The sequence below is a fragment of the Protomyctophum parallelum genome (genome assembly GCF_964188405.1).
Source record: "Protomyctophum parallelum genome assembly, chromosome: 22".
In the NCBI taxonomy this organism is placed as follows: Eukaryota; Metazoa; Chordata; class Actinopteri; order Myctophiformes; family Myctophidae; genus Protomyctophum; species Protomyctophum parallelum.
The window spans coordinates 33,936,518-33,963,473 of NC_139714.1; the positions used below are offsets into that span (position 1 = coordinate 33,936,518).

The 26,956-nt window shown below is 42.8% G+C and overlaps 1 protein-coding gene across 2 annotated transcripts in view; it reads right to left on the reverse strand.

Annotated features, from left to right (window-relative positions):
- Positions 1-26,956, reverse strand: part of cand1 (cullin-associated and neddylation-dissociated 1) — a 41,259-nt gene that overhangs the window by 13,894 nt on the left and 409 nt on the right. Inside the window, exons 2-20 of one of the 2 annotated variants that reach the window (XM_083758098.1) lie at positions 25,036-25,111; positions 24,454-24,521; positions 22,290-22,444; positions 20,483-20,606; positions 18,474-18,561; positions 16,447-16,624; positions 15,216-15,321; positions 14,530-14,675; positions 13,102-13,253; positions 11,889-12,002; positions 6,747-6,773; positions 5,749-5,890; positions 4,887-5,095; positions 4,191-4,356; positions 3,785-3,874; positions 3,448-3,601; positions 2,679-2,916; positions 841-1,029; positions 196-339 (exon numbers count right to left, since the gene is read on the reverse strand). In XM_083758098.1, coding sequence (XP_083614224.1) covers positions 196-339; positions 841-1,029; positions 2,679-2,916; positions 3,448-3,601; positions 3,785-3,874; positions 4,191-4,356; positions 4,887-5,095; positions 5,749-5,890; positions 6,747-6,773; positions 11,889-12,002; positions 13,102-13,253; positions 14,530-14,675; positions 15,216-15,321; positions 16,447-16,624; positions 18,474-18,561; positions 20,483-20,606; positions 22,290-22,444; positions 24,454-24,521; positions 25,036-25,111 — 2,566 coding nt within the window. Of the gene's footprint in view, positions 1-195; positions 340-840; positions 1,030-2,678; positions 2,917-3,447; positions 3,602-3,784; positions 3,875-4,190; positions 4,357-4,886; positions 5,096-5,748; positions 5,891-6,746; positions 6,774-11,861; positions 12,003-13,101; positions 13,254-14,529; positions 14,676-15,215; positions 15,322-16,446; positions 16,625-18,473; positions 18,562-20,482; positions 20,607-22,289; positions 22,445-24,453; positions 24,522-25,035; positions 25,112-26,956 lie in introns of both variants that reach the window. The other variant, XM_083758097.1, reaches the window with a different exon arrangement.

The window sequence follows — 26,956 nt, forward strand, 5'->3', positions numbered from 1 at the left end:
ATCTTCCACTTTCAAACTAGCCCCAGAGTCATCGCTGTGGCCTACTAACCAAAATTATCTTGCACAATAAAACCAAATTGCCTTTATCGGAATCAATCAAGTCCATAGTAGCATGACTTTGAATTTGCAGTTTGGTGAGATAATGTGTGGGAACTAAGCAGTAAACAACATGTGGGTGGATGGGGGCAGTATCACCTCTTCACTTGTGGAGGAGAAAGCATCTAGGATGACAGTCTTGAGCTCTGGTTGGCTGCTCAGGTCCACATGATGGCCAACTTCACCCAATGACAGCAGAGCTAGCAGTCTGATAGAATCAGTGGAGCGGCTGTTCTTCACATCCTGTTAATTTCAAAATAAAACATTCAGATGTGATCCGTTAGTAGTTGGTACAAAAGTGAAAGAAATTACAGTTACAATGTTGACGCTACACAATCTGACAACTGGAAGTCTCGCAGCTGGTACTGATGTAACGATTTGCACACTTTCTGAGTTACAGATCTGTAAGGGTCCATTTGGTTCCCATCTATTGATCATTTATCTGGGGAACCCCAAGAACCCCCTCAAGGACCACTGGGGGTCCCAGGAGCCCACATTGAGAACCAGTGCCTTAGATCAACTCACTCTGGTGAAGTTACTGAACTGGTTTGGCGTTTGTTCCAATTCAACTTGGAGGACTTTGGACTTTGGACTTGATGGTGTCGCTTGCAGAAATGAGCCGATCTACAAGCTCACATGGGACACGTTTCGAGCTTGTAGATAGGCCATTTTCAGCACACGTGCAACACCATTGTACGACAATTACAAGTATTACAAGTATCAATTCTACAGTGTGACATGTACCTGTATGAACTGTCCCACGACAGCAGGTCCTTCGTTGGGACAGGCTCTGGTGAGCGCTGCCACACATTTAGCAATGGAGCAGTAGGCCTGTTTGTGAGCCAGCGCAGAACTCTGGGAGTAGACTGGTCCTGTTAGCATCCTCAACAGGTCCATGTAACCCAAACCTACTGTATCTGTACACACCAGGGCCTACACACACACACACACACACACACACACACACACACACACACACACACATTAGTAACCTGGTTCTGCATCAGCAGGTATTTAGAGAGAGTAGAAGGAGAAAAGGAATAAAAGAGGAAGAGGTGTACAAGTATTCAGAGCAGTAGTAGAAGGAGGAGGAGGAGGTGTAGAAGGATTCAGAGCAGTAGTAGAAGGAGTAGGAGGAGGTGTAGAAGGATTCAGAGCAGTAGTAGAAGGAGTAGGAGGAGGTGTAGAAGGATTCAGAGCAGTAGTAGAAGGAGTAGGAGGAGGTGTAGAAGGATTCAGAGCAGTAGTAGAAGGAGGAGGAGGAGGTGTAGAAGGATTCAGAGCAGTAGTAGAAGGAGGAGGAGGAGGTGTAGAAGGATTCAGAGCAGTAGTAGAAGGAGTAGGAGGAGGTGTAGAAGGATTCAGAGCAGTAGTAGAAGGAGTAGGAGGAGGTGTAGAAGGATTCAGAGCAGTAGTAGAAGGAGTAGGAGGAGGTGTAGAAGGATTCAGAGCAGTAGTAGAAGGAGTAGGAGGAGGTGTAGAAGGATTCAGAGCAGCAGTAGAAGGAGTAGGAGGAGGTGTAGAAGGATTCAGAGCAGTAGTAGAAGGAGTAGGAGGAGGTGTAGAAGGATTCAGAGCAGTAGTAGAAGGAGTAGGAGGTGGTGTAGAAGGATTCAGAGCAGTAGTAGAAGGAGTAGGAGGAGGTGTAGAAGGATTCAGAGCAGTAGTAGAAGGAGTAGGAGGAGGTGTAGAAGGATTCAGAGCAGCAGTAGAAGGAGTAGGAGGAGGTGTAGAAGGATTCAGAGCAGCAGTAGAAGGAGTAGGAGGAGGTGTAGAAGGATTCAGAGCAGTAGTAGAAGGAGTAGGAGGAGGTGTAGAAGGATTCAGAGCAGTAGTAGAAGGAGTAGGAGGTGTAGAAGGATTCAGAGCAGTAGTAGAAGGAGGAGGAGGAGGTGTAGAAGGATTCAGAGCAGCAGTAGAAGGAGTAGGAGGAGGTGTAGAAGGATTCAGAGCAGTAGTAGAAGGAGTAGGAGGAGGTGTAGAAGGATTCAGAGCAGTAGTAGAAGGAGTAGGAGGAGGTGTAGAAGGATTCAGAGCAGTAGTAGAAGGAGTAGGAGGATGTGTAGAAGTAGGACTGGGTGAGACGACTAACACAAGCAAGATCAAGTTGGTTATCGATTCTAAATATCGGTTTCGATATATTTTCGGTAAATTGTCAGCATTACAGTCTTATTTTGTTTTTTGTTAATGTACTGTGTGGTTACATGTATTCCCGTGGTTTATGTATGCCATGTTATATTGTTAAAAATAAAAAAAGATTATTCTAAACAATTAAATTATATTTTTGTTTAACCCATTCTGACCGGGCACCCATTTTGGTGTTGGCATCATGTTATGCTTTATCTATTGAAAAATAGCAGATCTACAAGCTCATATCGCGCCACCGAGTGGCGCGATACGAGCTTGTAGGTCTGCTATTTTTGAAAAATCGAAGAGCGACTGACATTTTTAGAATCTGATCTCAGGTCAGAATGGGTTCATCAGACCAGTGTGTGTCCAGTGGAAACCTCGTTATGAATCTGATCTCAGGTCAGAATGGGTTAATTGACCAGCCCCTTGTAGGAATGGCAGGATGTAGTTACCTGGTAGAAATCCAACATGGCCGCCAGCGCTCCTCCCTGCAGCAGTGGGGATCGAACCAGTGCTATGAGCTGTGTGAGGATGTTTCCTCCACTGAGCTGAGCCAGGGAGGAGGGGTGTGTCTGAGCCAACGTGGACAGGAAGCTCAACGCCATCTGAGACACGTGCATGTCACTCTCTGATATGAGGGGGGGAAGTTCAGCGAGAACCGCGTCTATCATGGCTGGAGTCACTGAGGAACTGATCAATACAAAATACAAGATCATCAACAACAGTGATCAACACAATATATTTTGATGCCGTCATGACAGAAACCTCGTGTCGCCATATTTCAATTTTGGCGTATTCTTTTGTAAATTAACGCCCTACTTCGCCAAACTACCGTGCCACACAAAAGTCGTAAAAATATAAATTTCAGCTAGCGGCGGCTTGTGAGCTTGTACAGTAGATTTCAAAGTGAAAATGAAAGTGGTTAAGTTTGTCTGTGGGTGTTTATTTAACCAATAAGTAAAAAAAAATAGCTTATGGGCACGGACCACTGGCCTTGCAGTCCAGTCACTCCCGTCACGCTCCCCGCCGTTTCCTGTCGAAGGGACCCATGTCAGAAAAACAGGCGCCTCCCGTTCGTATGTTTTTTTCCCCTCTTCTGAAATGCAACAGTTTTGCACCTACTGGGATTCCCCCCCGACAGTGTCGACATCCATCATGGCCAAAGTGTTAGAATGAATCTGTCAGTGTGTCACTGGTAGACAGAGAGACAGACAGAGGTACCTGTAATTCTTCAGCAGGATGTCCAGTGCAGCTAAAGTACACAGTTTGAGAGCTCTCTGGTTCTTGCGTAGGAAGGATGCCAGGATGGGAACAGCTTCATGAAGTACGGGACCCAGGTCGATGTTAAGAGGAGAGCCTGCTATCAGCGTCAACGCTAACAGAACAAAGAAAAAACAATCATTTTACCCTTGTGTATCGCAACACATGGAATCTGTTTATTGGGTAGCACTACAGTGCCTTTAACAGTAGTGAATCTGGTATAGTGCTAGTAGTATATATTTAGGTAGTAGTACGTTTAACAGTAGTGGGTCTGGTATATTTATTTAGGTAGTAGTACCTTTAACAGTTGTGAGTCGAGTGATTTCATTTTTTAGTCGTTCCAGGAAGATGAGCAGTGTACCAGGGAGTTCAGTGGGCAGACGGTCACCTAGGTAACGGCACAAGACATGATGAAACGGGTTGTACAACAGGAAGATATGTTAAAACAAAATATTACTATTCATTACCTTACCCTCTCTCTCTCTCAACCCCCCAGCCCTCCCCCCTCTCGCTCTCTCATCTATATGCCTATGATCCAATAAAGATTGGAATGGTTGTGTCTCCTGCCAATCAGGTATATTCATCCCCTGCCTTCCATCCAATACTGAACATGATCATTTTTAAAAATCTGCATTCTGCGTTGTTATATAATAATAATAATAATAAACAGTCACATACAAGACAATAATGTAAACGTTGGTTACCTAGGTTACAGATGATCTGGCCCATACAAGAAATGGCTCTTTCTTTAACTTCCTGGTCAATGTCAGCAGCTCGCAAGCGCTTGATTGTACAGCTGAACAAGTCATTGATGTAGGGGGTGGGGTCAAAACTCTCTTCCTCTGTTAGGCTGTCCAGAGGTCTGATCACCTGGAAGAGCACAACCCAATCCATTTAACTGACACAGAACTAGTTGAGGGTTAGGTTTTCTTACAACGAGACTAACTAAGGGTTGGAAGTTCAACTCTCTGTTACCCAATGGCTAGTCTCGCGTTACCAGACAACTATTACACAATCTCTGAATGCTATATAGTCTGGGACTATAGCCCCCATGAGCCGAGTAACGGAAGCTGCCATTTCCGTTCACGAAAATATATATTTTTAATTCCTTTTCTGCTAAGCAACAAACTACAGCCTTAGATGTTTTCTATTTATATGAGAATAAATATGCGCGACTGTAAAGACGAAACGGAAGTAGCGAGGAGGCTCCACTTCCGCTGTATCCGGATACTCATGAGAGCTTTTCCGTTGGCCCAGACTGTAAGATGAAGCGTTTGGAGGCAACAGTCTGGTAACGCAAGACTACCCAATGGCTGCAACAAGGCCAGTGTGGTATGCATTCATTTCCTTCCTGTCTCGCTCAGTGAGAGTCTGAGGAGTTGAAGCTTTAATTACTGTACCTTAACCAGCTGCTGTGTGACCAGCAGGGCTTCAGAAGTGATCTTGTAGAAAGGGTCTCCCACACAGGCCACCACGGGTGGGACGAGAGCAGAGATGTGTGGGTGGAAGGCGTGAGGCGGGTGCGAGCACAGGATCACGTACAAACACGACAATGCATCAATCTTCAGGTTCGAACTGCTGGACTTATCATTGAGACTGAAGATTATACCTGAAACACACACACACACACGGGAAGAGAGTAAACATCAGTTACAGTACCGGTCCAGTACTCCAATAGTAGTATTGCAATGCTGAATTCACACCAGTGGCAGCAAGCAAACGTCCGCACTCTGGGATTCCGCTAAATGGGTGTGTTCAAACTTCAAGGTATGAGCAACACCCTAAATAAGCAAGTTCTGGCCCAGCGAGAGATCCGCTGCTCTGCTCTGTTTTTGTGTGAACAGGGACGAATTCGGTCACTTCCTCAAACGATATCGTTCTTCTAGTTGTTCAGTTTCCTCCATGTGGATATTACTAACCGAATCCAAGCCCATTTCAAATTAGCTGAAGCTCTGTCTCACTGCGCTGAGTCAATGGAAAAGTTGAACTTTTCCCTACTTTGCTGCTCCGCCCTTAGCTGAATACGCCTCCTACCATGGTGAAGAAAGCAGTGGTCGGTCGTTCATCACCACAGTTAAAATGGATGAAACTGTGGCGATTTTCAGAAGGCAGAATACCACTGCTGGTGTGAATTCAGCATAACAGAACCGGTAGTACAGTAGTACTACCGGTTTTGGACATGTTGGACCACTAGTAGTGGTGTTGTAAAGGAACTATTAACCTTCTGTAACTGTAAGAGTACTGTAGCAGCTCATGTAGTACCTGGTATTAGTACTGGGATGTGTTGAACCACGGCTCCAGGAAGAACGTTCACCAGTTCAGTCAACATGTTGAAGCAACACTGTCTCGTTTTCACACTTTTTTCCTTCAACTGCTTATGAAGAGCTTTCACTATCATAGGAACCTACATACATTCGGAGACAAAAGGACAGACTACATGTTATGATAAGCTCCTGATGATCAACAGGACTACTGCGTAACCCACGTTCCCCGCTATTTAATCAAATATTCTACGCTGCCTAGATTGTTTTATTACCTTTGCAGCATACGCCGAAGTATTTGCGCTTTTGATCCGTGAAAAACCGCTAGTAAACAATCCCAGCATTTGTTATTGAGCCGACAAAAAAAGCCACTTCCTTGATCCGGGTCACAGACAAAGAGCAAAGCGAGCCAAGACTGTCCCTACCCCCTCCTTCACTTGCATTGGGCTCAATTTCCCAGAAGCCCTAGCAGCCCAGAGCATGGGTTGGGTTCCGGTTTCGTCATCATAAGGGGACGGCCTCGTCACCAGGTCCGTGACAAAGCTGCAGTTTATTTTTAATTATTAAAATACGGCGAATTAAACACATAAAACAAATAGCGGGTTTAGCGTATTAAGAAGAATTGATCACTTGATTAAACAATTTAAAGCCCTCAAAGTGGGGTTGATATTTATAGGCAGGGGTCAACACAGCCCACAGGATTTTACATTTTGGACATAAAAATGCTCAATTGCCTCTGTAAACAGTGTTGAGTGTGAGAATGCATTCTCTCTCATTTGGTCTAATTGTGAAATGAATACAAGATGTTATGACATATGTCTCCTTAATTTACAACGAGGTGAGGACTGATGACTGCTTACTGCTTACAACAGAAATATGGTTTAATTAAAAAACTCCGCCAGGCCAAAGGCCCAAGACGGAGATTATGTTTTTGTCCCCTTTTATGTGTCAGACCAATCAATACCAATAACCAAACCTTTTGTGCACCCCTGTGTGTACCTGGCTCTGTAACAGGGTTAGAGGCGTCTCTCTGTGTGTACCTGGCTCTGTAACAGGGTTAGAGGCGTCTCTGTGTGTACCTGGCTCTGTAACAGGGTTAGAGGCGTCTCTCTGTGTGTACCTGGCTCTGTAACAGGGTTAGAGGTGTCTCTCTCTGTGTGTACCTGGCTCTGTAACAGGGTTAGAGGTGTCTCTCTCTGTGTGTACCTGGCTCTGTAACAGGGTTAGAGGTGTCTCTCTCTGTGTGTACCTGGCTCTGTAACAGGGTTAGAGGCGTCTCTCTGTGTGTACCTGGCTCTGTAACAGGGTTAGAGGCGTCTAGGGCTGACCCAAAAAAATCGATTAATCGAAGTTCAATCGATATGCACGGGAATCGATTTTTAAATTTTGATTCGAATAGTCATTTAAAAAAAAGCGGCCGCTTTTGGTCCGCGAGACGGCCCCATTTGGTCCGCGAGCCATGCTCGCGCCTCGCAGCACCGCAACGCCTCCTCCCCTCTCCCCCTCACACGTGGTAACAACAAGGAAGTCAACACACAGAACAGCAGCAGCCTGCAGTCATGCCGCAACAAAAAAAATCAAAAGTGTGGCTGCATTTTACAATATGCCAAGACAACAAAGATCAAGTCGTGTGTCAATTATGTGACAAGAAATTGGCATACCATAAGTCCACGACGAGTTTGAAGAATCACTTGGTAAATGTAAGTATTATTATTATAATAAACGAAGCGTGCTTCGGAGGCGAAACATATTACCTCATGGCTAATGTAAGGTTAGACACGTGGCTAATTGTTATCATTATGTTTTTAGGTGCATGAGATAAATCCGAGTGGTTCATCTGCCGGTTCCAGCACGACTCAAACCACATTGGAGTCAACAGTGAGGACATGTACAGAACGCAGGAAGGGTGCCTTAACCGCTGCAATTGTCTCAATGATTGCCATGGACATGAGACCAATAAACATTATAGAAGGAAAAGGGTTTAAGCGTTTAATGAAAATTGCAGAGCCAGGCTATACTGTGCCTAAGAGAGAGTATGTCTCAAGTGAACTTACTGTAAAACACAAAGTGATTAAGAATCACATTCGTAGTGAAATTGATGGGTGCGCTGCAGTTAGTTTCACAACAGATATATGGTCCAGTATAAAAATGGAAGGATACATGACGGTGACAGCTCACATGATAAACAGCGACTGGGAAATGAAAAATTACGTGCTAGAGACCAAGATAATGGAGGAGTCTCACACAGGCGTAAACATTGCAGCAAGACTTGGAGAAGTAGCCGACGCATACGGTATACCTGCAGAGAAGAGGGTCGCTGTCGTTAGCGATAATGCATCTAATATGGTTGTGTGCCTCAATACACTGCAAGGAGAAGAGAGTTGGGCGAATGTCAAGGGGGTCCGTTGCGCGGGGCACACACTGCAGCTTTGCATTAATGCAGCACTAAAACACCACGACCCAGTAACCCGTACCGTGGGATTTGGAAGGCGACTGGTGTCCGCCTTTAAAAAAAGTTGTACCAAAACTGCGGCCTTAACAGAGAAACAGCGCACTCAGAATGTCGTGGAACATTGCCTCATTCAAGATGTCGCAACACGCTGGAACTCCACATATTCTATGCTAGAGCGTCTCTGTGAACAAAGGTGGCCAATATCCGCTGTACTGTCTGATCCAAATATCACCAGAAGAGCGGACCGGAGTCTCGACCTGACCACGGAGCAGTGGGCTATTGCAGAGGATACCGCTGCCGTCCTGGCGCCCTTTCTCACTCTGACTGAACTGCTGTCTAAAGAAGAAAATGTGTCCATATCAGGAGTAGTGCCAATGCTGTCAAAGATTAAAAGCGAATTTCTCACAGTGGGAGCTGACGACAGTCCCGCCAAAAAAGCTCTGAAACGTAAACTGACGGAGGAAATTAATAGGAGGTGGGAATTCTCAGACCCGACTGATGCTGCTGTTCTGGGCGCAGCCATCGACCCCCGCTTCAAGAGGTTAAAGTGGCTATCTGACGAGGAAAAGCAAGCCGTGCACACGGAGCTGTTAACGTTGGCTGAGGGCCTGAGAGTGAGACCAGCGGTCAGGGTCCGGGAGGAAGCCGTGAGTGACGACGACAGCCAGGGCAGTGGCAGTGACACGGCTTCACCGGCTAAGAGGCCTAAAATAACGGACCGAGAGAAAACACGTCAACTCCTCTTAATGGAAGACGACGATGATGATGGATCAGAGGGAGATCAGGACGAGGGGCCGACTGCGCAGAGAGAACTGAATGACTTTGTTAGAGACAAATCCAAAGCGAGTTCCGGACCACTGTCGTGGTGGAAAGACAATGCGCCACGTTATCCCAAATTGGCAGCAGTAGCTATGCGGATTCTCTCCATCCCTGCCACTTCAACACCGTCAGAGCGCATCTTCTCCAAAGCGGGATTTATTGTCAACAAAAATAGAAGTTGCCTGTTGCCAAAGAATGTAGACACATTGGTTTTTTTGGCACACAACGAAATTCGGATCCAAACCAACAGCAGTGAGTAGCGTGAGTCGTCATTGTGTCAATCAAAGGCCTATTGCTAAAGGCAAGCTCAGTAGCCTATATTAAGCCTATTGTTTTATTTAGTTTTTAATTATACTTTGTCTTTTTATTTGTTTGCCATTTGCCATTTGTTTTATTTAGTTATAGGCCTACGGTATAGCCTCAAATGAAGGCACAGTGAGCACACAGGCCTGCATTTGGTTTTAGTTTATGTATAAAAAAAAAAGAATTAATGCTGCACTTTGTTTTCGTTTATACTTATGTTAAGAGAAGTAATGCCTCTGCTCATATTGCATATTTTCTGTATAGTGATAACTATATTGCACTGATACTATATTTTGTTTTGTTTAATTGATCCTTTGCTCCTCCGCGAGCCATGCTTGCGCCTCGCAATTGCGGCTGTGAGTTTGATAAAAAAAAAGAATAATGCTGCACTTTGTTTTCGTTTATATATAGCCTACTTATGTTAATAGAAGTAATGTCTCTGTTCATATTTTCTGCACTATTTTGCACTGATAGGCCTACTATAGTGTTTATTGTTTAATTCCTCCTTTGCTCCGCGAGCCGCCTCGCAATTGCTGCTGTGAGTTTGATTGAAATGTATTAACAGTTTGCAGAATTACAGTACATTTCAAGCACAAACTGAAATACAAAGACTGTTAACTGAGTGGACGACCCAATTAAGCATTACACTCGTTTACAAGAGGGTCCACCATGCATGCATGTTCAATTCATCAAAAGTGAAAAAGTCATAAGGCCTCGATTAAATGTCGCTTTATTTCAGGTAATGTTACGGCAAGAGGAGAAGAAATAAATGTTCATTTGTTTACACTTGTGTACTGTTTTGAATGGTAGCCAAACTGTTACTTTTATTACGTTTTTTGTTCAATAGAGAGCCTAGAGGGTTTGATTAATTTAAGAGTTGCATTCATGTTACGGTCTGGTGCTTGAGAGGTAATGCCTGTGTCAGGCAGTTGACTTGTTACGGTCGGGTGTTTTATGAAGCCTAATTATTTGTGCGTCACTGCTTTCATGAAGGCTTATCATTTAAAATAAATGATACCTGCAAGCATGCCTTTCTCTCCGCTATAACGTTGTTTAAACCAAAGAGTCACTGCTCGCTTCGCTTCGCGCCGCGATGCGCATGTGTGTACCTGGCTCTGTAACAGGGTTAGAGGCGTCTCTCTGTGTGTACCTGGCTCTGTAACAGGGTTAGAGGCGTCTCTCTGTGTGTCCCTGGCTCTGTAACAGGGTTAGAGGCGTCTCTGTGTGTACCTGGCTCTGTAACAGGGTTAGAGGCGTCTCTCTGTGTGTACCTGGCTCTGTAACAGGGTTAGAGGCGTCTCTCTGTGTGTACCTGGCTCTGTAACAGGGTTAGAGGCGTCTCTCTGTGTGTACCTGGCTCTGTAACAGGGTTAGAGGCGTCTCTCTGTGTGTCCCTGGCTCTGTAACAGGGTTAGAGGCGTCTCTCTGTGTGTACCTGGCTCTGTAACAGGGTTAGAGGCGTCTCTGTGTGTACCTGGCTCTGTAACAGGGTTAGAGGTACCTGGCTCTGTAACAGGGTTAGAGGCGTCTCTCTGTGTGTACCTGGCTCTGTAACAGGGTTAGAGGCGTCTCTCTGTGTGTACCTGGCTCTGTAACAGGGTTAGAGGCGTCTCTCTGTGTGTACCTGGCTCTGTAACAGGGTTAGAGGCGTCTCTCTGTGTGTCCCTGGCTCTGTAACAGGGTTAGAGGCGTCTCTCTGTGTGTACCTGGCTCTGTAACAGGGTTAGAGGCGTCTCTCTGTGTGTACCTGGCTCTGTAACAGGGTTAGAGGCGTCTCTCTGTGTGTACCTGGCTCTGTAACAGGGTTAGAGGCGTCTCTGTGTGTACCTGGCTCTGTAACAGGGTTAGAGGCGTCTCTCTGTGTGTACCTGGCTCTGTAACAGGGTTAGAGGCGTCTCTGTGTGTACCTGGCTCTGTAACAGGGTTAGAGGCGTCTCTCTCTGTGTGTACCTGGCTCTGTAACAGGGTTAGAGGCGTCTCTCTGTGTGTACCTGGCTCTGTAACAGGGTTAGAGGCGTCTCTGTGTGTACCTGGCTCTGTAACAGGGTTAGATGCTGTACCTGGCTCTGTAACAGGGTTAGAGGCGTCTCTCTGTGTGTACCTGGCTCTGTAACAGGGTTAGAGGCGTCTCTCTGTGTGTACCTGGCTCTGTAACAGGGTTAGAGGCGTCTCTCTGTGTGTACCTGGCTCTGTAACAGGGTTAGAGGCGTCTCTGTGTGTACCTGGCTCTGTAACAGGGTTAGAGGCGTCTCTCTGTGTACCTGGCTCTGTAACAGGGTTAGAGGCGTCTCTGTGTGTACCTGGCTCTGTAACAGGGTTAGAGGCGTCTCTCTGTGTGTACCTGGCTCTGTAACAGGGTTAGAGGCGTCTCTGTGTGTACCTGGCTCTGTAACAGGGTTAGAGGCGTCTCTCTGTGTGTACCTGGCTCTGTAACAGGATTAGAGGTCTCTCTGTGTGTACCTGGCTCTGTAACAGGGTTAGAGGCGTCTCTCTGTGTGTACCTGGCTCTGTAACAGGGTTAGAGGCGTCTCTGTGTGTACCTGGCTCTGTAACAGGGTTAGAGGCGTCTCTCCTTGCTCCATAGCGTCTGGATCGGACATCCACATCTGAGCGGGTCGGGTTTGTTTCAGCAGAGAGAGATATGCATGGAAGACGTCTGCCTTCACATTCTCCTCCCTCTCCTACACACAACAGACACACACGTTTGGGTTAACCGTTTTGAAGGATGTACCTTTATTTAAGCCATATTTAAGACTGCTGTGATTTTTCTGCAACATTCAATGTTTCAGGTATGCTCCGTCGTATCAGTGTCACGCGGCAAAAACAGCAGATTTACAAGCTTTCAGGAGGACTTTTCAGCATGCGGCATGACAAAGTATAAAACCACTTAAAGGACAACTTTAGTTTTTTTCAACCAAGGTTCATGTTTTAGGTTGTTATTAGAGAAACTAAAAGGTGAGTGTTCATTTTCTTTCATTTGCTGCTTTCTTCCGTTTTAGGGATTTTAGCAGTTTTTGCAGGGGGGCGGGGGCATTTGAGCATGGGGCTAAATTTGTATTTTTTAACACAATTTTATGGTGATTTATTTTTTTATGGTTTACTATAGTCCTAATAAACGCCAGGAAATTACATCTGGCCACAAAAGATCACAGGATCTATTGAATGTGACAAACTGACATATTGAGCCTATACACACAGTATAAGCCTTCCCCCAGTAGGCTACCTTCACATTCAGTAGATCCTGTGATCTTCTGTGGCCAGATGTAATTTCCTGACGTTTATTAGGACTATAGTAAACCATAAAAAATTAAATCACCAAATTTTTTTGTTAAAAAATACATATTTAGACCCATGCTCGAATGCCCCCGCCCTGTCAAAAACAGCTAAATTCCGAAAGAAAGCAGCAAATGAAAAAAGATTAACACTCACCTTTTAGTTTCTCTAATAACAACCTAAAACATTAACCTTGGTTGAAAAAAACTAAAGTTGTCCTTTAAGTGTACTAGATTTTGGGAAAGTGGTTTCAATCTTTTCTGGATCAGGGCAAACTTGAAAATCTCAAAAGAATTCACAGCCCACCGTGCATTTTCAGAGCATGTTATGATCAATTGATCCAGCTTGGATTATGATTAAAATCTTTGTGTTTGCAAATAATTTGGGGGCCCACTTCAGAGCCCACAGGCTGAGAATCCCTGCATTAGGAGATACAGTAGAAATTCTGTTACTGTACGTGTACATCATATGACAAAATATGATTGGTGTCACAGGTAGGAGTGATACCTTGAAGCGGGCGATGAGTGCAGGGGAGACGGAGCGATAGAAATCAGGAAGCATCTCATGTCTGGTCGAGACGACAGCATCCAGACACTTGGCCGACGCACGACGCACCTTCCAACTGATGTCATCATCATCACTGTACTCTTCATCACTGCCTGTAACATTATCATAAGCATCATCGTCTCCATCACTACCTTCATCATCATCATAAGTGAGGAGCACACTTTTCTAGTCTTACTATCATTCTCGAGTCTATCATTTCTTTGTTAATGCGTCATTGCTACTACAACGTTGAGGAACCAAAACCAAATAATTTTACTCCTGTGGACTAATTTAAATACATTCCAAATCATTACTGAATCCAAGTACGCCCGAATAAAACCTTTTTCTTAGAAAATGTTTACATAAAAAGGTCCAGGTTTTATGTCAATATGAAAATGATGAAAATATGATTAAGGTTTTCTACTTTTTTAAATTTACACATCGTTAGGTTCACATGCAGTTTGTTAATGATTTAGAATTAAACTATTCTTCCATTTTGCACTTTGTCTCACGTACCCCTTGTTGTACCTCTGTGGACCACTAATAATAATAATAATAAACTTTATTTATATAGCACCTTTCATACATAAATGTAGCTCAAAGTGCTTTACAGAGCAGAGAAGATAATAAAAACAAAAGCAAAATAAAACAGTATTAAAACAGGCAAGCAGTTAAAACAATAGGACAATAACGCAGTGTCAAATCCGGAGAAGGCAGTGGTACAAAGATAAGAACAGATAAAATAAGGCAACGACATTTAAAAATAGTAATAAAAATAATAGAAATAATAAATAAAAATAAAAGTTCACTTAAAAGCTATGTTGTAGAGGTGGGTCTTGAGCTGAGCTTTAAAAATGTCTACAGAGGCTGCCTGACGAAGGTACAGTGGGAGCTTGTTCCATGCCGACGGCCCGTAGAAGCAAAAAGCTGCTTCCCCGTATTTTTTTGTTGCCATTTTTTTAGGCAAAGCGAGCAGGCCGGCGGTGGAAGACCTTAGGGGGCGGTTTGGGACATATTTAGGCAGGCAGTCATGTAGGTACGGAGGTGCGAGACCATTGAGAGCTTTATAGACAAGTAAAATAATTTTAAAATCAATCCTAAAAACAACAGGAAGCCAGTGCAGTGATGCCAAAACTGGAGTAATATGTTCTCTCATCTTAGTTCTAGTTACAACTCTAGCTGCTGCATTTTGTACAAGTCGTAGTCTGTCAGTTGTTTTCTTAGGCAGCGGATTAGCGTTTTTGTATCGTCCAAGGACAAATAGGCTCTGATTCATGCAATATTTCTAAGGTGAAAAAAAAGAGGTACTAGAGACACAACATAATACAACTTAATCATAATCACTGTACTCAACATCACTGGCAGTTAAAACCTTGGCTCTGTGGTTACCTTGGTAATCTTCGTCATTCTGTTCCGCATCCATAGCGTTGTCATCCTCATCTTCATCATCGTAGTTGTAGTTGGGATCATAGGTCAGGTAGCGCAGACACAGTGAGATCACCGTGGGAACGTGGGGGTACACCTCCTTAGGACACCTGACAACAACATCTACAGTGTTATTGCAAAACAAATAAACTAAAATACTAGTCAATACAATAGAGTATCCATGTCCTGACTTCACTCCTTCATCCCCTGGGTTGCGAAGGTTTTTCCTATATGGAGAACAACATCGGGTCACCTTAAATAGTCTCATATAGCGCTGTGGTCCAAAGAATAAACAAACTGCCTCTGTGATATTGTCGGGGAGGTAGCTCTGCATCGTTTATATTTGATACATATTTGTCCGTTTCTGGCAAAAATGTAACTACCGTAATTCAGCGGCAGTAACATTAGTGCTTTCTCGCCGTCAGTGATTCTTCATAAACATACGGCCGGGATCATTCGTTTATTTTTGGAACACAGTTCTTATTAGGCACAATATAAGGTGACTATGGCAATTCTGAATGGGGAAAAAATACTTCAGTGCTCTATTCCAAAACAAGACAACTTCTGCACTTACAAAACTGAAAACTACAAAAACACTAAAAACGATGAATGAATGATATAACAATAATAACTCTGCTATGTACGAGTACCTCCTAACGAAGGACTCAAACGCTTGGATGCAGTACTCTCTCAATTCATCATCGTCCACGTTACAAAACTTCACCACCAACGGAATGATCTTCTCCAGATATTCACCTGAAAGACAGACATAGATGGTAGATAGGTAGACAAACAGTGAATTGGTCAAATATCACAAAGTAAGATGTGACTTGACTACTAATCATATTTTCATCACTTGGACTGAAGGAAATAAGGAACGTAAAGAACACAAATATGTGATGTCAATTCAATCACAACCCATTCTGGCACAGCACCACTTTTACTTTCTCAGGAGACTGAAGAAGTTGGGCATGGTGCACCACTGCCTTGTAATGGGAACAGTACTGACCTCAATCGTCACTGGCAGTACATAACAAATTTGTTTCTCCCCCAGAACAATTGGACAGAAGGAACTAGTCTATAGACACTGTACACACTCACAAGGTGCATTTTCTTTGGCCTTCATCAGTGCCGAGTAGCCGAAATGCTTCCGTTTGTCATGACTACTGCTTCGGTAAACAAAAGATTCAAAGTAAATTCACCTTGTAAGAGCGGACGGTTACTATAGACTGTTCACTGAGAGTCTGCACCAGTCATAGAGTTATATATCTATAGAGAAGACACCCGAGTTCTCCTCCCATCCACTTGCATTAAGTTGCTCAAAAGCGCATGAGGCGGATTCACTCCTCCTTCCTGGTAGGAACAGAGTGCATTCTGGGACGGATTGCAATGGTGAGTGGCCCCAAACACATGAACGCGCTGCCGTTGAACGCGCACGAGCGTCGTCCGTCGTGAACGTGTACAATGTTAGTCAACGGACAGCGCGTTCATGTGTTTGGGGCCAGGCTGCAATACCTTCATTCGGCCACTATGTCCATTTCGCCTCAAGATTTCCTCTGGGTGCCTTCTCTATTCATATATATACTCTAAGGCACCAGTCTGTCAACTGACAGTAGAGCACTCTCAGCTCGGTCTGCACTTCAGTCCACGGACATTCAATGAGCACATAATCAGTCATCGTAATTAGTACTGCGAGACATCATATTTATTTTCATATCGGTTTGAAACTTTGATAGAGATTCTGCATTTTTAAGTCAAAAACAATCCCATACCGATATGACGACCGATTAATAATGCTGCTTAATAATTAATGTAACATAATTTCTATGACAAAAGACAGAAAACAAGAATTGTGAAGACTTGTCCATTTAGCCGTCTTACCGATGCGATGTCCAGCCTGTCTGCTGATGGCAGCCGTACACTGGATGTATGTTCTGGTGGTTGACATGTTCAGGGCGTCCCATGTGCGTCCCAGTTCAGACAGCAGGTGTTCGATTAGGTCAATGAACACCAAGTTCCCACATGACATCACCAGGTGACCCAGAGCCATGATGGTCCTCTGATAACAGAATAATAATAATATTAACAATTTCAACATCACCGCGTGTGATCCAGTCCTGTCCTGTCCTACCATAACAATATGAACAATGACTTTCTGTTGTAGAATTGTAATGAAATTAGTTAATTAGTTATGTGTTACACTTCCTCTTTTCACATTCATATGAATTAGTACCAGCCCTCTAACACTGCTATCATTAGTGTAAGGAGTAATCATTAGTACTAACGCACTACGACTCCATTAGTAAAACATCAGGAGTTGTCACGAAAATCTTTGATACAATAACTTGATTTCTTTAAAAAAAAGAATATCCAATAGCATTTTCAATATGGCCTTGTTCTCATCATCACATGCCAGCAATCAGTACTATTAGTCCAGCAGCAGGGGGTGTGTAGTGGGACATTTGATATATAGTTTTGTTTTATTGGCCTACAGTATTGTCTATATGCCTACATTAATTAATCCACTTGCTGTCCGGCTGTCAGCATGGAGCAATTCGTTTTATAGGGGTAGATCAGCCCATTTTGGTTGGCTATGGCTAGTTTGACAAGTCACATGTTACATAAAGCATAATGAAATGTTGAAAATCTTGCCTTATATAGGAGGCTAATGGTATGGTCAAATATATCCCCCTATAAAAACAATTGCTCCATGCTAAATATATAACTATGTAAATGTATATAGACCATATATATTTTAGGCCAATAAAAAAAACTTACCGTATATACCAAATTTCCCACTTTAAACGAAAATAAAGTTGGCTGCCGGACTAAATCCATTAGGGCTGGGTAATAATAATAATATCAATATCATGACATAAGATTAAGCTCAGCGCTTAATGCTGCAGAACAGTAAAGTGGTATAATTGTGTGAATTTACCCGACTGTTCTAGCTAGTTACATTATGTCTTTCCCTACTTGATGATTATTCATCAGACATCTCATTTGTGTATCTATTTTGTCAAAGTACCAATGTTAATCCATTCTGACCGGGCACCCATTTTGGTGTTGGCATCATGTTATGCTTTAGCTATTGAAAAATAGCAGACCTACAAGCTCATATCGCGCCACCGAGTGGCGCGATACGAGCTTGTAGGTCTGCTATTTTTGAAAAATCAAAGACACTTTTAGAATCTGATCTCAGGTCAGAATGGGTTAATAATGAAACTGTCAGGATGTAATAGACATTTTTAGAATCGGATCTCAGGTCAGAATGGGTTAATCTCCACTATATTAATGAGAGGAATTTGATCCAAAATATTGTGATATTGTGATATCACCCAGCCCAACTATCCATGCCACTGCCCTGAAGTCAACTAATGACCTGATTTATACTTGGCTGTGCGTTGTGTCGCATACCGAAAGTAGCCAAATCTACCAGTAAGTTCACAATGCATACTGGCCATCTTCAGTGCACAACACCGGCAAGCATCCAAGTATAAACCAAGCATATCAATGCAAACACAAGCCCTTACACAGCCTACCCGAGGGAGCAAAGAGCTGCGAGTAAGCGCAGTAGCTCCTCAACTAAACTCAACGGCGGGAGTATATTGAAGTCCACATAAGGTACCAGAAGACAGAATTTTATTTAAGCTGGTTTGACAATACCGGGAAGAAAACAGAATAGGTTATATTAAAATCAAATGTAACCAGATTAAAATCAAGTTTAAGGACAACTTTTAATAAAAGGCATCATTCAAAAATAACCATATATCTAACAAACTAATAATAACACTGTCACTGATGAAAATAGAATCTATTTTAAATCAAAATAAATTGAATCTAAGGATTACTCACAATTCCCACCACCCTGTGTCATTTTAATATCTAGGGTTAGGGGTCAGTAGTACCTTTCTGACAGCCAGGCGAGGAGATGTGAGCTGGGGAAGCAGACAGCTCAGGATAGAGGGATGGAAGTTCACCAACAATCCTCCCTGTCTGTACAGACAGACAGACAGACAAAGAATGAGTGACTTAATAAATCAATAAGCCACAAGAGGTGTGAGGTTACCTGGCTGAGAGGCGTGGTGAGGCACGACACGCAGCAGAGTGTCTCCAATCCTCTCTAAAATACAAGATAACCTCGCACGGCTTATTGCTTTTCTAAAACATTTACAAACATGGCAAAAAACTATTCCTAATTTAACCCATTCTGACCGGGCACCCATTTTGGTGTCAGCATCATGTTATGCTTTATCTATTGAAAAATAGCAGATCTACAAGCTCATATCGCGCCACCGAGTGGCGCGATACGAGCTTGTAGGTCTGCTATTTTTGAAAAATCGAAGAACGACTGACATTTTTAGAATCTGATCTCAAGTCAGAATGGGTTCATCAGACCAGTGTGTGTCCAGTGGAAACCTCGTATGAATCTGATCTCAGGTCAGAATGGGTTAATCACTGAAGAAAGTAGTTACACTTTGGGGCCACCAGATAGAGCCACTTCCTGGTGTACTCAGGGGGGCTGTGTGTTTATGACAAACTTTACCAAACAAATACATAGTGGCCTGGGCCACGGTAGAGCGGGCGCCAGTCCAGGCACCTAGGCTGGCAATCCAGCCTGACGGTGTGTCGCGGGTTCGAGTCCTGAACCCGACAACCTTTGCCACATGTCTTCCCCCCCCCCCCCTGTCGTAATACTGTAAAGATCTATCAATAAAGGCAAAAAAACTTAGGCCCAGGCCGTAGCGTAACGGTCTGGGCACCGGACTGGTAATCCAGTCGCAGTGTGCCGCGGGTTCGACTCCCGGACCCGACACGGCCTTTACTGCATGTCATCCCCCCATCTCTCTCCCGTTTCCTGTCAGCCTACTGTCTGTCCCTTCAAAAATTAATAAAAGGCGTAAGCCGCAAAAAAATATCTTTAAAAAAAAAAAAAAAAAAAAAAAGGCAAAAAAACTAAACAAAGAAAAATTATAAATAAATTAGGGCCGGGACTAATTGCGATTAATTTAGATTAATTAACTACAGAAAAATGTATCGCGATTAACTACAGATAAATTAATCGCACCTTTTTTTTCACTGCGGAACGTTTCTCACTGGGCGCTTTTCCATAGTACTGAAAACTGGAAATAATAAAAAGTCACCCCATTTTGTGTTGCCTAGAACTGGAGGTCTGACAAAAAACAGTAACAATATGAAGTAAGTACAGCTTTGTGATGTCACTGAGATGTACTTGTTACTGTTACTAATTTTCTTTCAGACCTCCAGTTCTAGGCAACACAGAATGGGGTGACTTTTTATTATTATTTCAACAACAGGTATATTAATGACAGTAAATTGTTGAACATGAGTGGTATCCTGTAGTCACTATTCATTGATTCACTGGGATACCAAAAAATATTAAAAAAAAAGGTTTCTCTCTGTTCTCGGGTTGAATATTGATATGCGATTAAAATGCGATTAATTAATCGCAAAGCCTCTGATTAATTAGATATTTTTTTTTAATCGAGTCCCAGCTCTAAAATAAATACATAATGAAATCCAGATTTAGCCAATATGTCTGTGAACATCACATCAAAACAGCTAGCATAGCTACTTAGCGAACAGCTGTTCTGAGTGACGAGGGAATAGGGGTCACTTGTGTATTTACAAGCGCCACCCGGGCCGGAGTCATTCAGTCACCACTCACCATCCTATGTGCGTGGGCGGTGCTTATAAGCCCACATGGCCAGGGTTTGTAAGGAAATCAAGCGCTTTCCTTCCCTAGTTCAGCTAGGAATATGCTGGATCACTGTAACGTGCCTGGGATTGATATAAACTGATTTAAGGTGTAGATTACCGTGAGCTTTACTACATGGTCTAAACAGAAACCAGTCAAATCAGAATCAACACACACACACACACACAGTGTGGTTACCTGCAGAGCATGTCCGCCATGATGTCGAGGGCCTCCAGCTGAACAGACACATCTTCCTGTTTGGCGATGGCACTTGTCAGTCTGCCAGTTATCTTCTTACAAACACTGGCTGCTAGCGCTGAGCCTAGAGAGATTGATTGATATTTTCTGCATATATTATGATGCATAAATAAAATACGTATTTCTACCAGGGGGCATGGGCTGGAATTTTATTGTTTACGCATTACGTGTACACAACTACACATTATGTAGGCACAAATGCCGAATAAATAATGGAACTTGATATGAAAAGGGTTGAAAACCACTATTGAAAACTATATTGTGTCCAAGATAAAGTCACCTCAGGAGCCAAATACATTGTTCAAATTAATTGAGAAACCTGTGAACATTCCCACCTCAGAAGATCAAACTTCTTGAGAAAGCATGGTTTTCTTTCTTTCCGTCGACGTCTGCTCTCGGCAGGTTAGCTTGAACAATTCCAATTGAGATGTCTACGCTTACACCTTCACTAAGACAGAGGGAACTAGCAGGGTTCGGGAGATGACTCATGAAAGTAAATTGGGCATCACACTGTGATGATGTGGAACAGACTCCATGTTTCATCTGCAGGAGCAGGAAGAGAGATCAAAAAGTGTCATCCTATGTTCAACCTGAGTGTTCATAAGATTCTCAATTAATCCGAACCCTTAAGGTCCCCACACACCGAGCGCGTTTTTCGGATTTTTAGCGGCGTTTCTCCATCGATTTTCCGAAAAACGCGGCCGGTGTGCAACAACCTTTACTGTGACTGTAACAGACTGTGATAGGTATTTCAAGTGACCGATGATAATTATTCAAGCTTGCAGTGGTGGACATAGTACACAAGTATTGTACTTAAGTACATTTTTGGAGTACACTCGGTCGGGGGTCGGGAAAATTTGAACCCCATCATTTTCTGACAGTTTGGTCCCTATAAAAGCCAAAAGTCAATTTTAGCAAAGAAATCCTACGGAAGTACACCTCGTACCAAACTATTAGCTCCAGGCTTGTTAGGAACAGCGGGCCATGGGGCCACAGAGGCAGCACAGCAAGCCTAAAATGATGTTATTTGTGGGTAAAACAAGCAAGTTGTTGACTCTGTATGTTTTTTTTCCCTCTCTCGATTTTAGCGTTGGGTCCTGGGACAAATAATGACAACGTAAGATTAATAGGTGACAGGAAGCCTATTTGTGAGGGAAAGTTGATAATAATAATAATAATAATAATAAGACTTAAAAATATTAAACCAAGCACTTTGACCGAGGTTTTGATAATTCGAGAGACAATGAACCAGGATTTTAGTAAATCAGTGGTTTAGATGTCAGTAAATCAGTAGTTTAGGTGTCTGGCCTGCTTTGTTGTTACCATCTATGTAACTTGCAACATTAAGTTAGCAACATCCCAACATGAAGAAAACTGAAAAGCATGAAAATCTTTTGTTTTTTCCAATTTAAACAGGAAGCTGAACCTACTTTTTTTTATTTATAAATAAGTTACCAGGATTTGTTGTAAAAAAAGGGTGGTGAGTGAAAATGACCTAAATTAGTTAATTAACATACAATATCAATGAATTATGGATGCTTCTATGCAGGTAGTAGAAATAACAATAGTAAAACTATTAATGATAATTGTAGAACTACGTAGTAGTATTAACAGCAGTACAGTAAACAATACCACTAAAGACAGGTGGAAGTTATCCTAGAACATTTATTAGTAGTAATAACATTAGTATTTATTAACATTAGTACCAGTATAACAGCAGTATTAGTAACAATACTTGTAAACATACCACTAGAGGCAGGGGGAAGTTCGCCAATAACAGTCTTCAGTCCGATGGACGAGATGTCTCGCAGCTGCTCTTTGTCAGACAGCATGTTGGTGCACAGCGTGTCCACAATGGTCTCAACCTGGTACTCCTTCACCTTGCTCACCAGAGGGCCCAGGCTAATCACAAAACATAGCCGTTTCCGTTAGCTAGAAAATACATTTTTATTATCTGTCAGCCTTTGCCGAGCCATGAGACCCATAGGGGCAGGTGCCTATCTCCTGTTTCTGTAGCGTGGGGCAGCTTGATGTACAAGTACAGCCCCTGGACATGATGTCTAAGTACACCCCCTGAACATGACGCTAGTATGTCCCCGGGATTTACCCCCAATCCAAGCAGGGAGGCACTGGATCCCATTTCTCATAGTCTTTGGTATGAGCCGGCCGGGTATCGACCCCCGACCTGAGGGCGGACACTCTAACCACAAGGCCACTGAGCTGGTTCATCCAACTAATTAAAATCTCATGGGACACCATGTCCATTAAAAATGACTCCGGATGCTGACAACCTGTGCTGCGTGTCACTCCCATCTTTCTCTCTCTCTTTCTCCATTTCCTGTCGGTCTACTTTCTCTATCAATAAAAAGGCTTATCTTACAAAAACATATTTATAGAACCCAAAAATATCTAAAAAGTAGCGAAAATAGGAAGGCTATTGGCCTATTGGCAGTGTGCACAAGACATTTGGCAGTTCGCGAGATTACCTCCCGAAGATTCTACCCAAGAACTCCACAGCAACCATGTTTGTCCTACCCCAGATTCGAACCCAGGTCCTCTGCACAAGTGCTGCTAATAGGGCACACTTTCTTACTCCAGGGAGAAATGGAATTTTGATCTTCAGTTGAATCAGTACCCACATTTCAGAACCTACCACAGGATCTTAGACTTCTCAACACATGAGCAAGGAGACCAAATACAAGCACGACACGACAGTTATGTTTTAGTGTAGAAACAGACAGATTGATCAAAATAATAAATAGCATTTCAACTATTTCACAAAAAAGTGATATTATGGCCTGGGCAGCTGGCATAGCTGTCTGGACACCTTGGCTGGTAATCCAGTCTGGCAGTCTGCAACTGGTTTGACTCCCGATCATCCCGATCATCCCCCCCCCCCCCCCCCCCATTTCCTGTCAGCTTACTTTCATCTATCCCTCTATCAATAAAAAGAAAAAAAGGCGAAAGCAAAAAAAAAAGGGTCATATTGTATAGCTTTAACTTCCTGACCTGAAGCCAGTTTTACAAATGCCTCCTAAAATCTTAACAGTTTTCTGAAAAACACATTTTGCTATATATTGTTGCTGTCGGGCAGAAACATCCTATCTCCATATTCTCATCTGAGAATAAATAGCAACAATCTAAAATTACAACAGAAGCTCTATCATGACGAGTAAGCGATGAAGCGGAAGTGAAGCCTCCCCACTCTCCCCTCCTCCCCACTTCTGTTTCGTCTTTACAATCGCCCAAATTTATAATGGTTTATAAAATATAAACCATCTAAGCATATATAGCTTGTTGCTTAGCAGAAAAGGACAAGATATTTTAAAATATATTTTTGTGAATGGAAATGGCAGCATCCTTACTCAGATTTCGGGAGGTGTAGTTCCAGACAATTTATATAGCATTCACAGATTGTGGAATAGTTGCCTGGCTACACGAGACTATGTAGCTACTAGCCAGGTCACTCTGACTCAGTGTTACTGTAGCTATGATGACTGGTCGGCTGCTGTATAACCCCCTAAGGAAAATATAACAGCTGACCAATCAGCATAAGCTTATCATTATCACCCCTCTCGACCACGCCAAATAAAGGCTGGGTATGTTTTTTTAGTGCAACATAAACACCACCATATAGTCATCTACATAAGCATGCTTTTCCCCATTTGTCCAGAAAACTGAAATATCTTCCACATTTTTGACCGGCACCAAATTGTCTTCTTGAATATCTGATTCAACTTGAACACATCAAAGAACTTGGTGTGGCAATGAGCAACAGAGACCAGTGGAAGCAGCTTATGTCGCAGATCTCGAGGGCACTCGAATGATGATGATGCCCAATCTGACAACCACAACATATGCATACACTGAATGTAGTGTGCTAGTATGTGCATGACTGTATGTGTACTTACCATTTAACAGCCAGGTTTTGAACTTCTCCATTTTTATCTTCCAACAACTTCAAAATCATCTTCACCACCTGTTAATTATTCAGCAAGTCAGTCAATCAACTGATCTAATGTGGTTTCAATCCTATTCATTCAGGACGTCTACTGTTATAGAACTGGTATGAACTGTATATAAGTGCATCCTCGAACGTTTATGTCAAGGACCCCCAAATGGAATTGAATTTGGCACAATCTCTAAAGATTTGTACAGTGTTGATGTTGATGAAAAGGATTCAAAATCTGTCACAATGTTTCAATATCTTTCAAATAGCACTACTGCTATTGGTGAACCACTGCTGTACTGTACATACCTTGTACACAATGTATTGAACTGGTGGAAACTATATAGAACTTGTTATGTACTATACTAGACTTGTATGATGTTGCAATGTACAACTGGTATGAACTGTACATAACTCAAACTGGTATGGAGTATGGACTGTATGTGGTACGGACTGGTACAGAACAGTACAGAACCACTATAAACAGTACAGAAGCAGTTGAACTGGTATGAATTGTACAAAACTGGAACTGGTATTAACTGACCTTCCTCTCGCTGTCATCATCCAGTTTGATTGAATCCTTCTGCAGCTCAGACATCAGGTCATTGGTTGCCATGAACCTAGAGAGAGAGAGCGAGAGAGAGAGAGAGAGAGAGAGAGAGAGAGCGAGAGAGAGAGAGAGAGAGAGCGAGAGAGAGAGAGAGAGAGAGAGAGAGAGATATTACACATGTGATTTAACGGTGGGAATAATCAGGTTCTGACAGGCAGAATGATATGGACACAGGCATGGACACAGAGTGGACACAGAGTAGAGAGCCAAAGTTAGACAAGGCAGACATGTCAGTTCAGTCATGTAGACAGGTAGATAGATTGGTAGTACTTTTCAGAGTTGGACAGTCATGTAGTAGACACTAGAGAGACAGGTGGTACAGGCTTCCAGTCTCAACATGAAAAAAATAACTCGTTCTCACTTTAGTGTCACACACACTTCTAGCAAGCAGTCACCCTCATACAGAAACAGACTGACTTTGCCATGATAGCCACAAACAAACAGAAGACAGACAGTATGGACAGCTAACTGAAGAGCCACACGTGAATTATTATTCCAACTGGTTGCCGTTAAAACCTAGAATCATAGTTATTCTTATAAACCAAAATAAGATTATGGTTGGACCCAAGCTATAGGTAGTTGACATTACCACAAATTACTAGAAGCATCCTGTGGCTGGTAAGATAACAGATCCATGTATTATTCTACATATATTCTTTTACAGTATTTCAGTGGCAGTGAATTCTGCTGATGCCTTTCCCCTCTACCTTGCTTTGTACCAGACCACCATAGTGCTACAGTTTCAGATACTTCACAGTAAAATCCTCATGTGTAAAAAGCTGTATTATGCAACGTATTTTAGTGAATAAAACGTTCAGTAAGTCACCTCACCCTGGCACAAATACTTTGCATGCTGTGCACACGACACTAACGTTCATTACTTTCGTTTCCAGTAGGCTATACAAATACTTGATCAGTTACTACTTCTATTTTCCAGGGATGCCGACAGCCCCATATGCTGTTTCACAGAATACCACACCCCTTATGTTAACATAACACTAGACTGTCACTGCAAACATGACGGCTAAATATGGATATCATTCAATAAAATATACTGGGGAAAACTCAGTTAGCTACGCATGTCAATACACATTCCATGGTCAAAATCTGCTAACGTCTCATTTTAAATGGACACACATTAGAATGAGCTTCCTGCAATGACAGCAGCTGCAGTTAGCGCTAAACCTGCAGCCTGTGATGGTTACCCGGGAAGCTAACTTCCAGATGCTATACGTCAACCTAAACCATGCAACCAGTTGGCAACCTGTTTAAAATAATAATAAAAAACAGAACAACCTGTTAGGGTTGTTATTGTTAAGAGTTTTAATACGGAACTCAAAATCTTTGCGAGTGGCATTCATGCCGATTAGCATTAGCCGCCTGCCAGCTAGCCGGGGGACTGTCATGCGCGCGGATGCTAAACGTCAACACAAAAACACCCGAACACAACAACAAACACGCGTTATGTTTCGCTCACTTAAATAGCATTAAAGTGTTATCTTTTGTATTAGTCTGACACGTCCTATTGCCTCGCTGCAAACACCTCGTGTCAACATGGCTGGTGCTACCTGGATTTAAAGCTCATTTAAACACTTGTATGTTTCTGTCACGTTGGACAATGATTGTGTATTTTCGGCCAAAATGAGGAAATTCCAAATGAATTATAAAAGTATTCAGCTGAAATTACGTAATTGTTTTAATCCAGCAAAGCAACACGCTCGCGCGACATAAAAAGAGAGATGGGGAAAAAAAAAGAATAGCAGCGTGGCCTGCTAGCTTAAAATTAGCCCGTTCATTAGTCAGGTAACGTTTATTTCCTGCCCTAAAATGCACCGTTTATACACATAGTATGGTT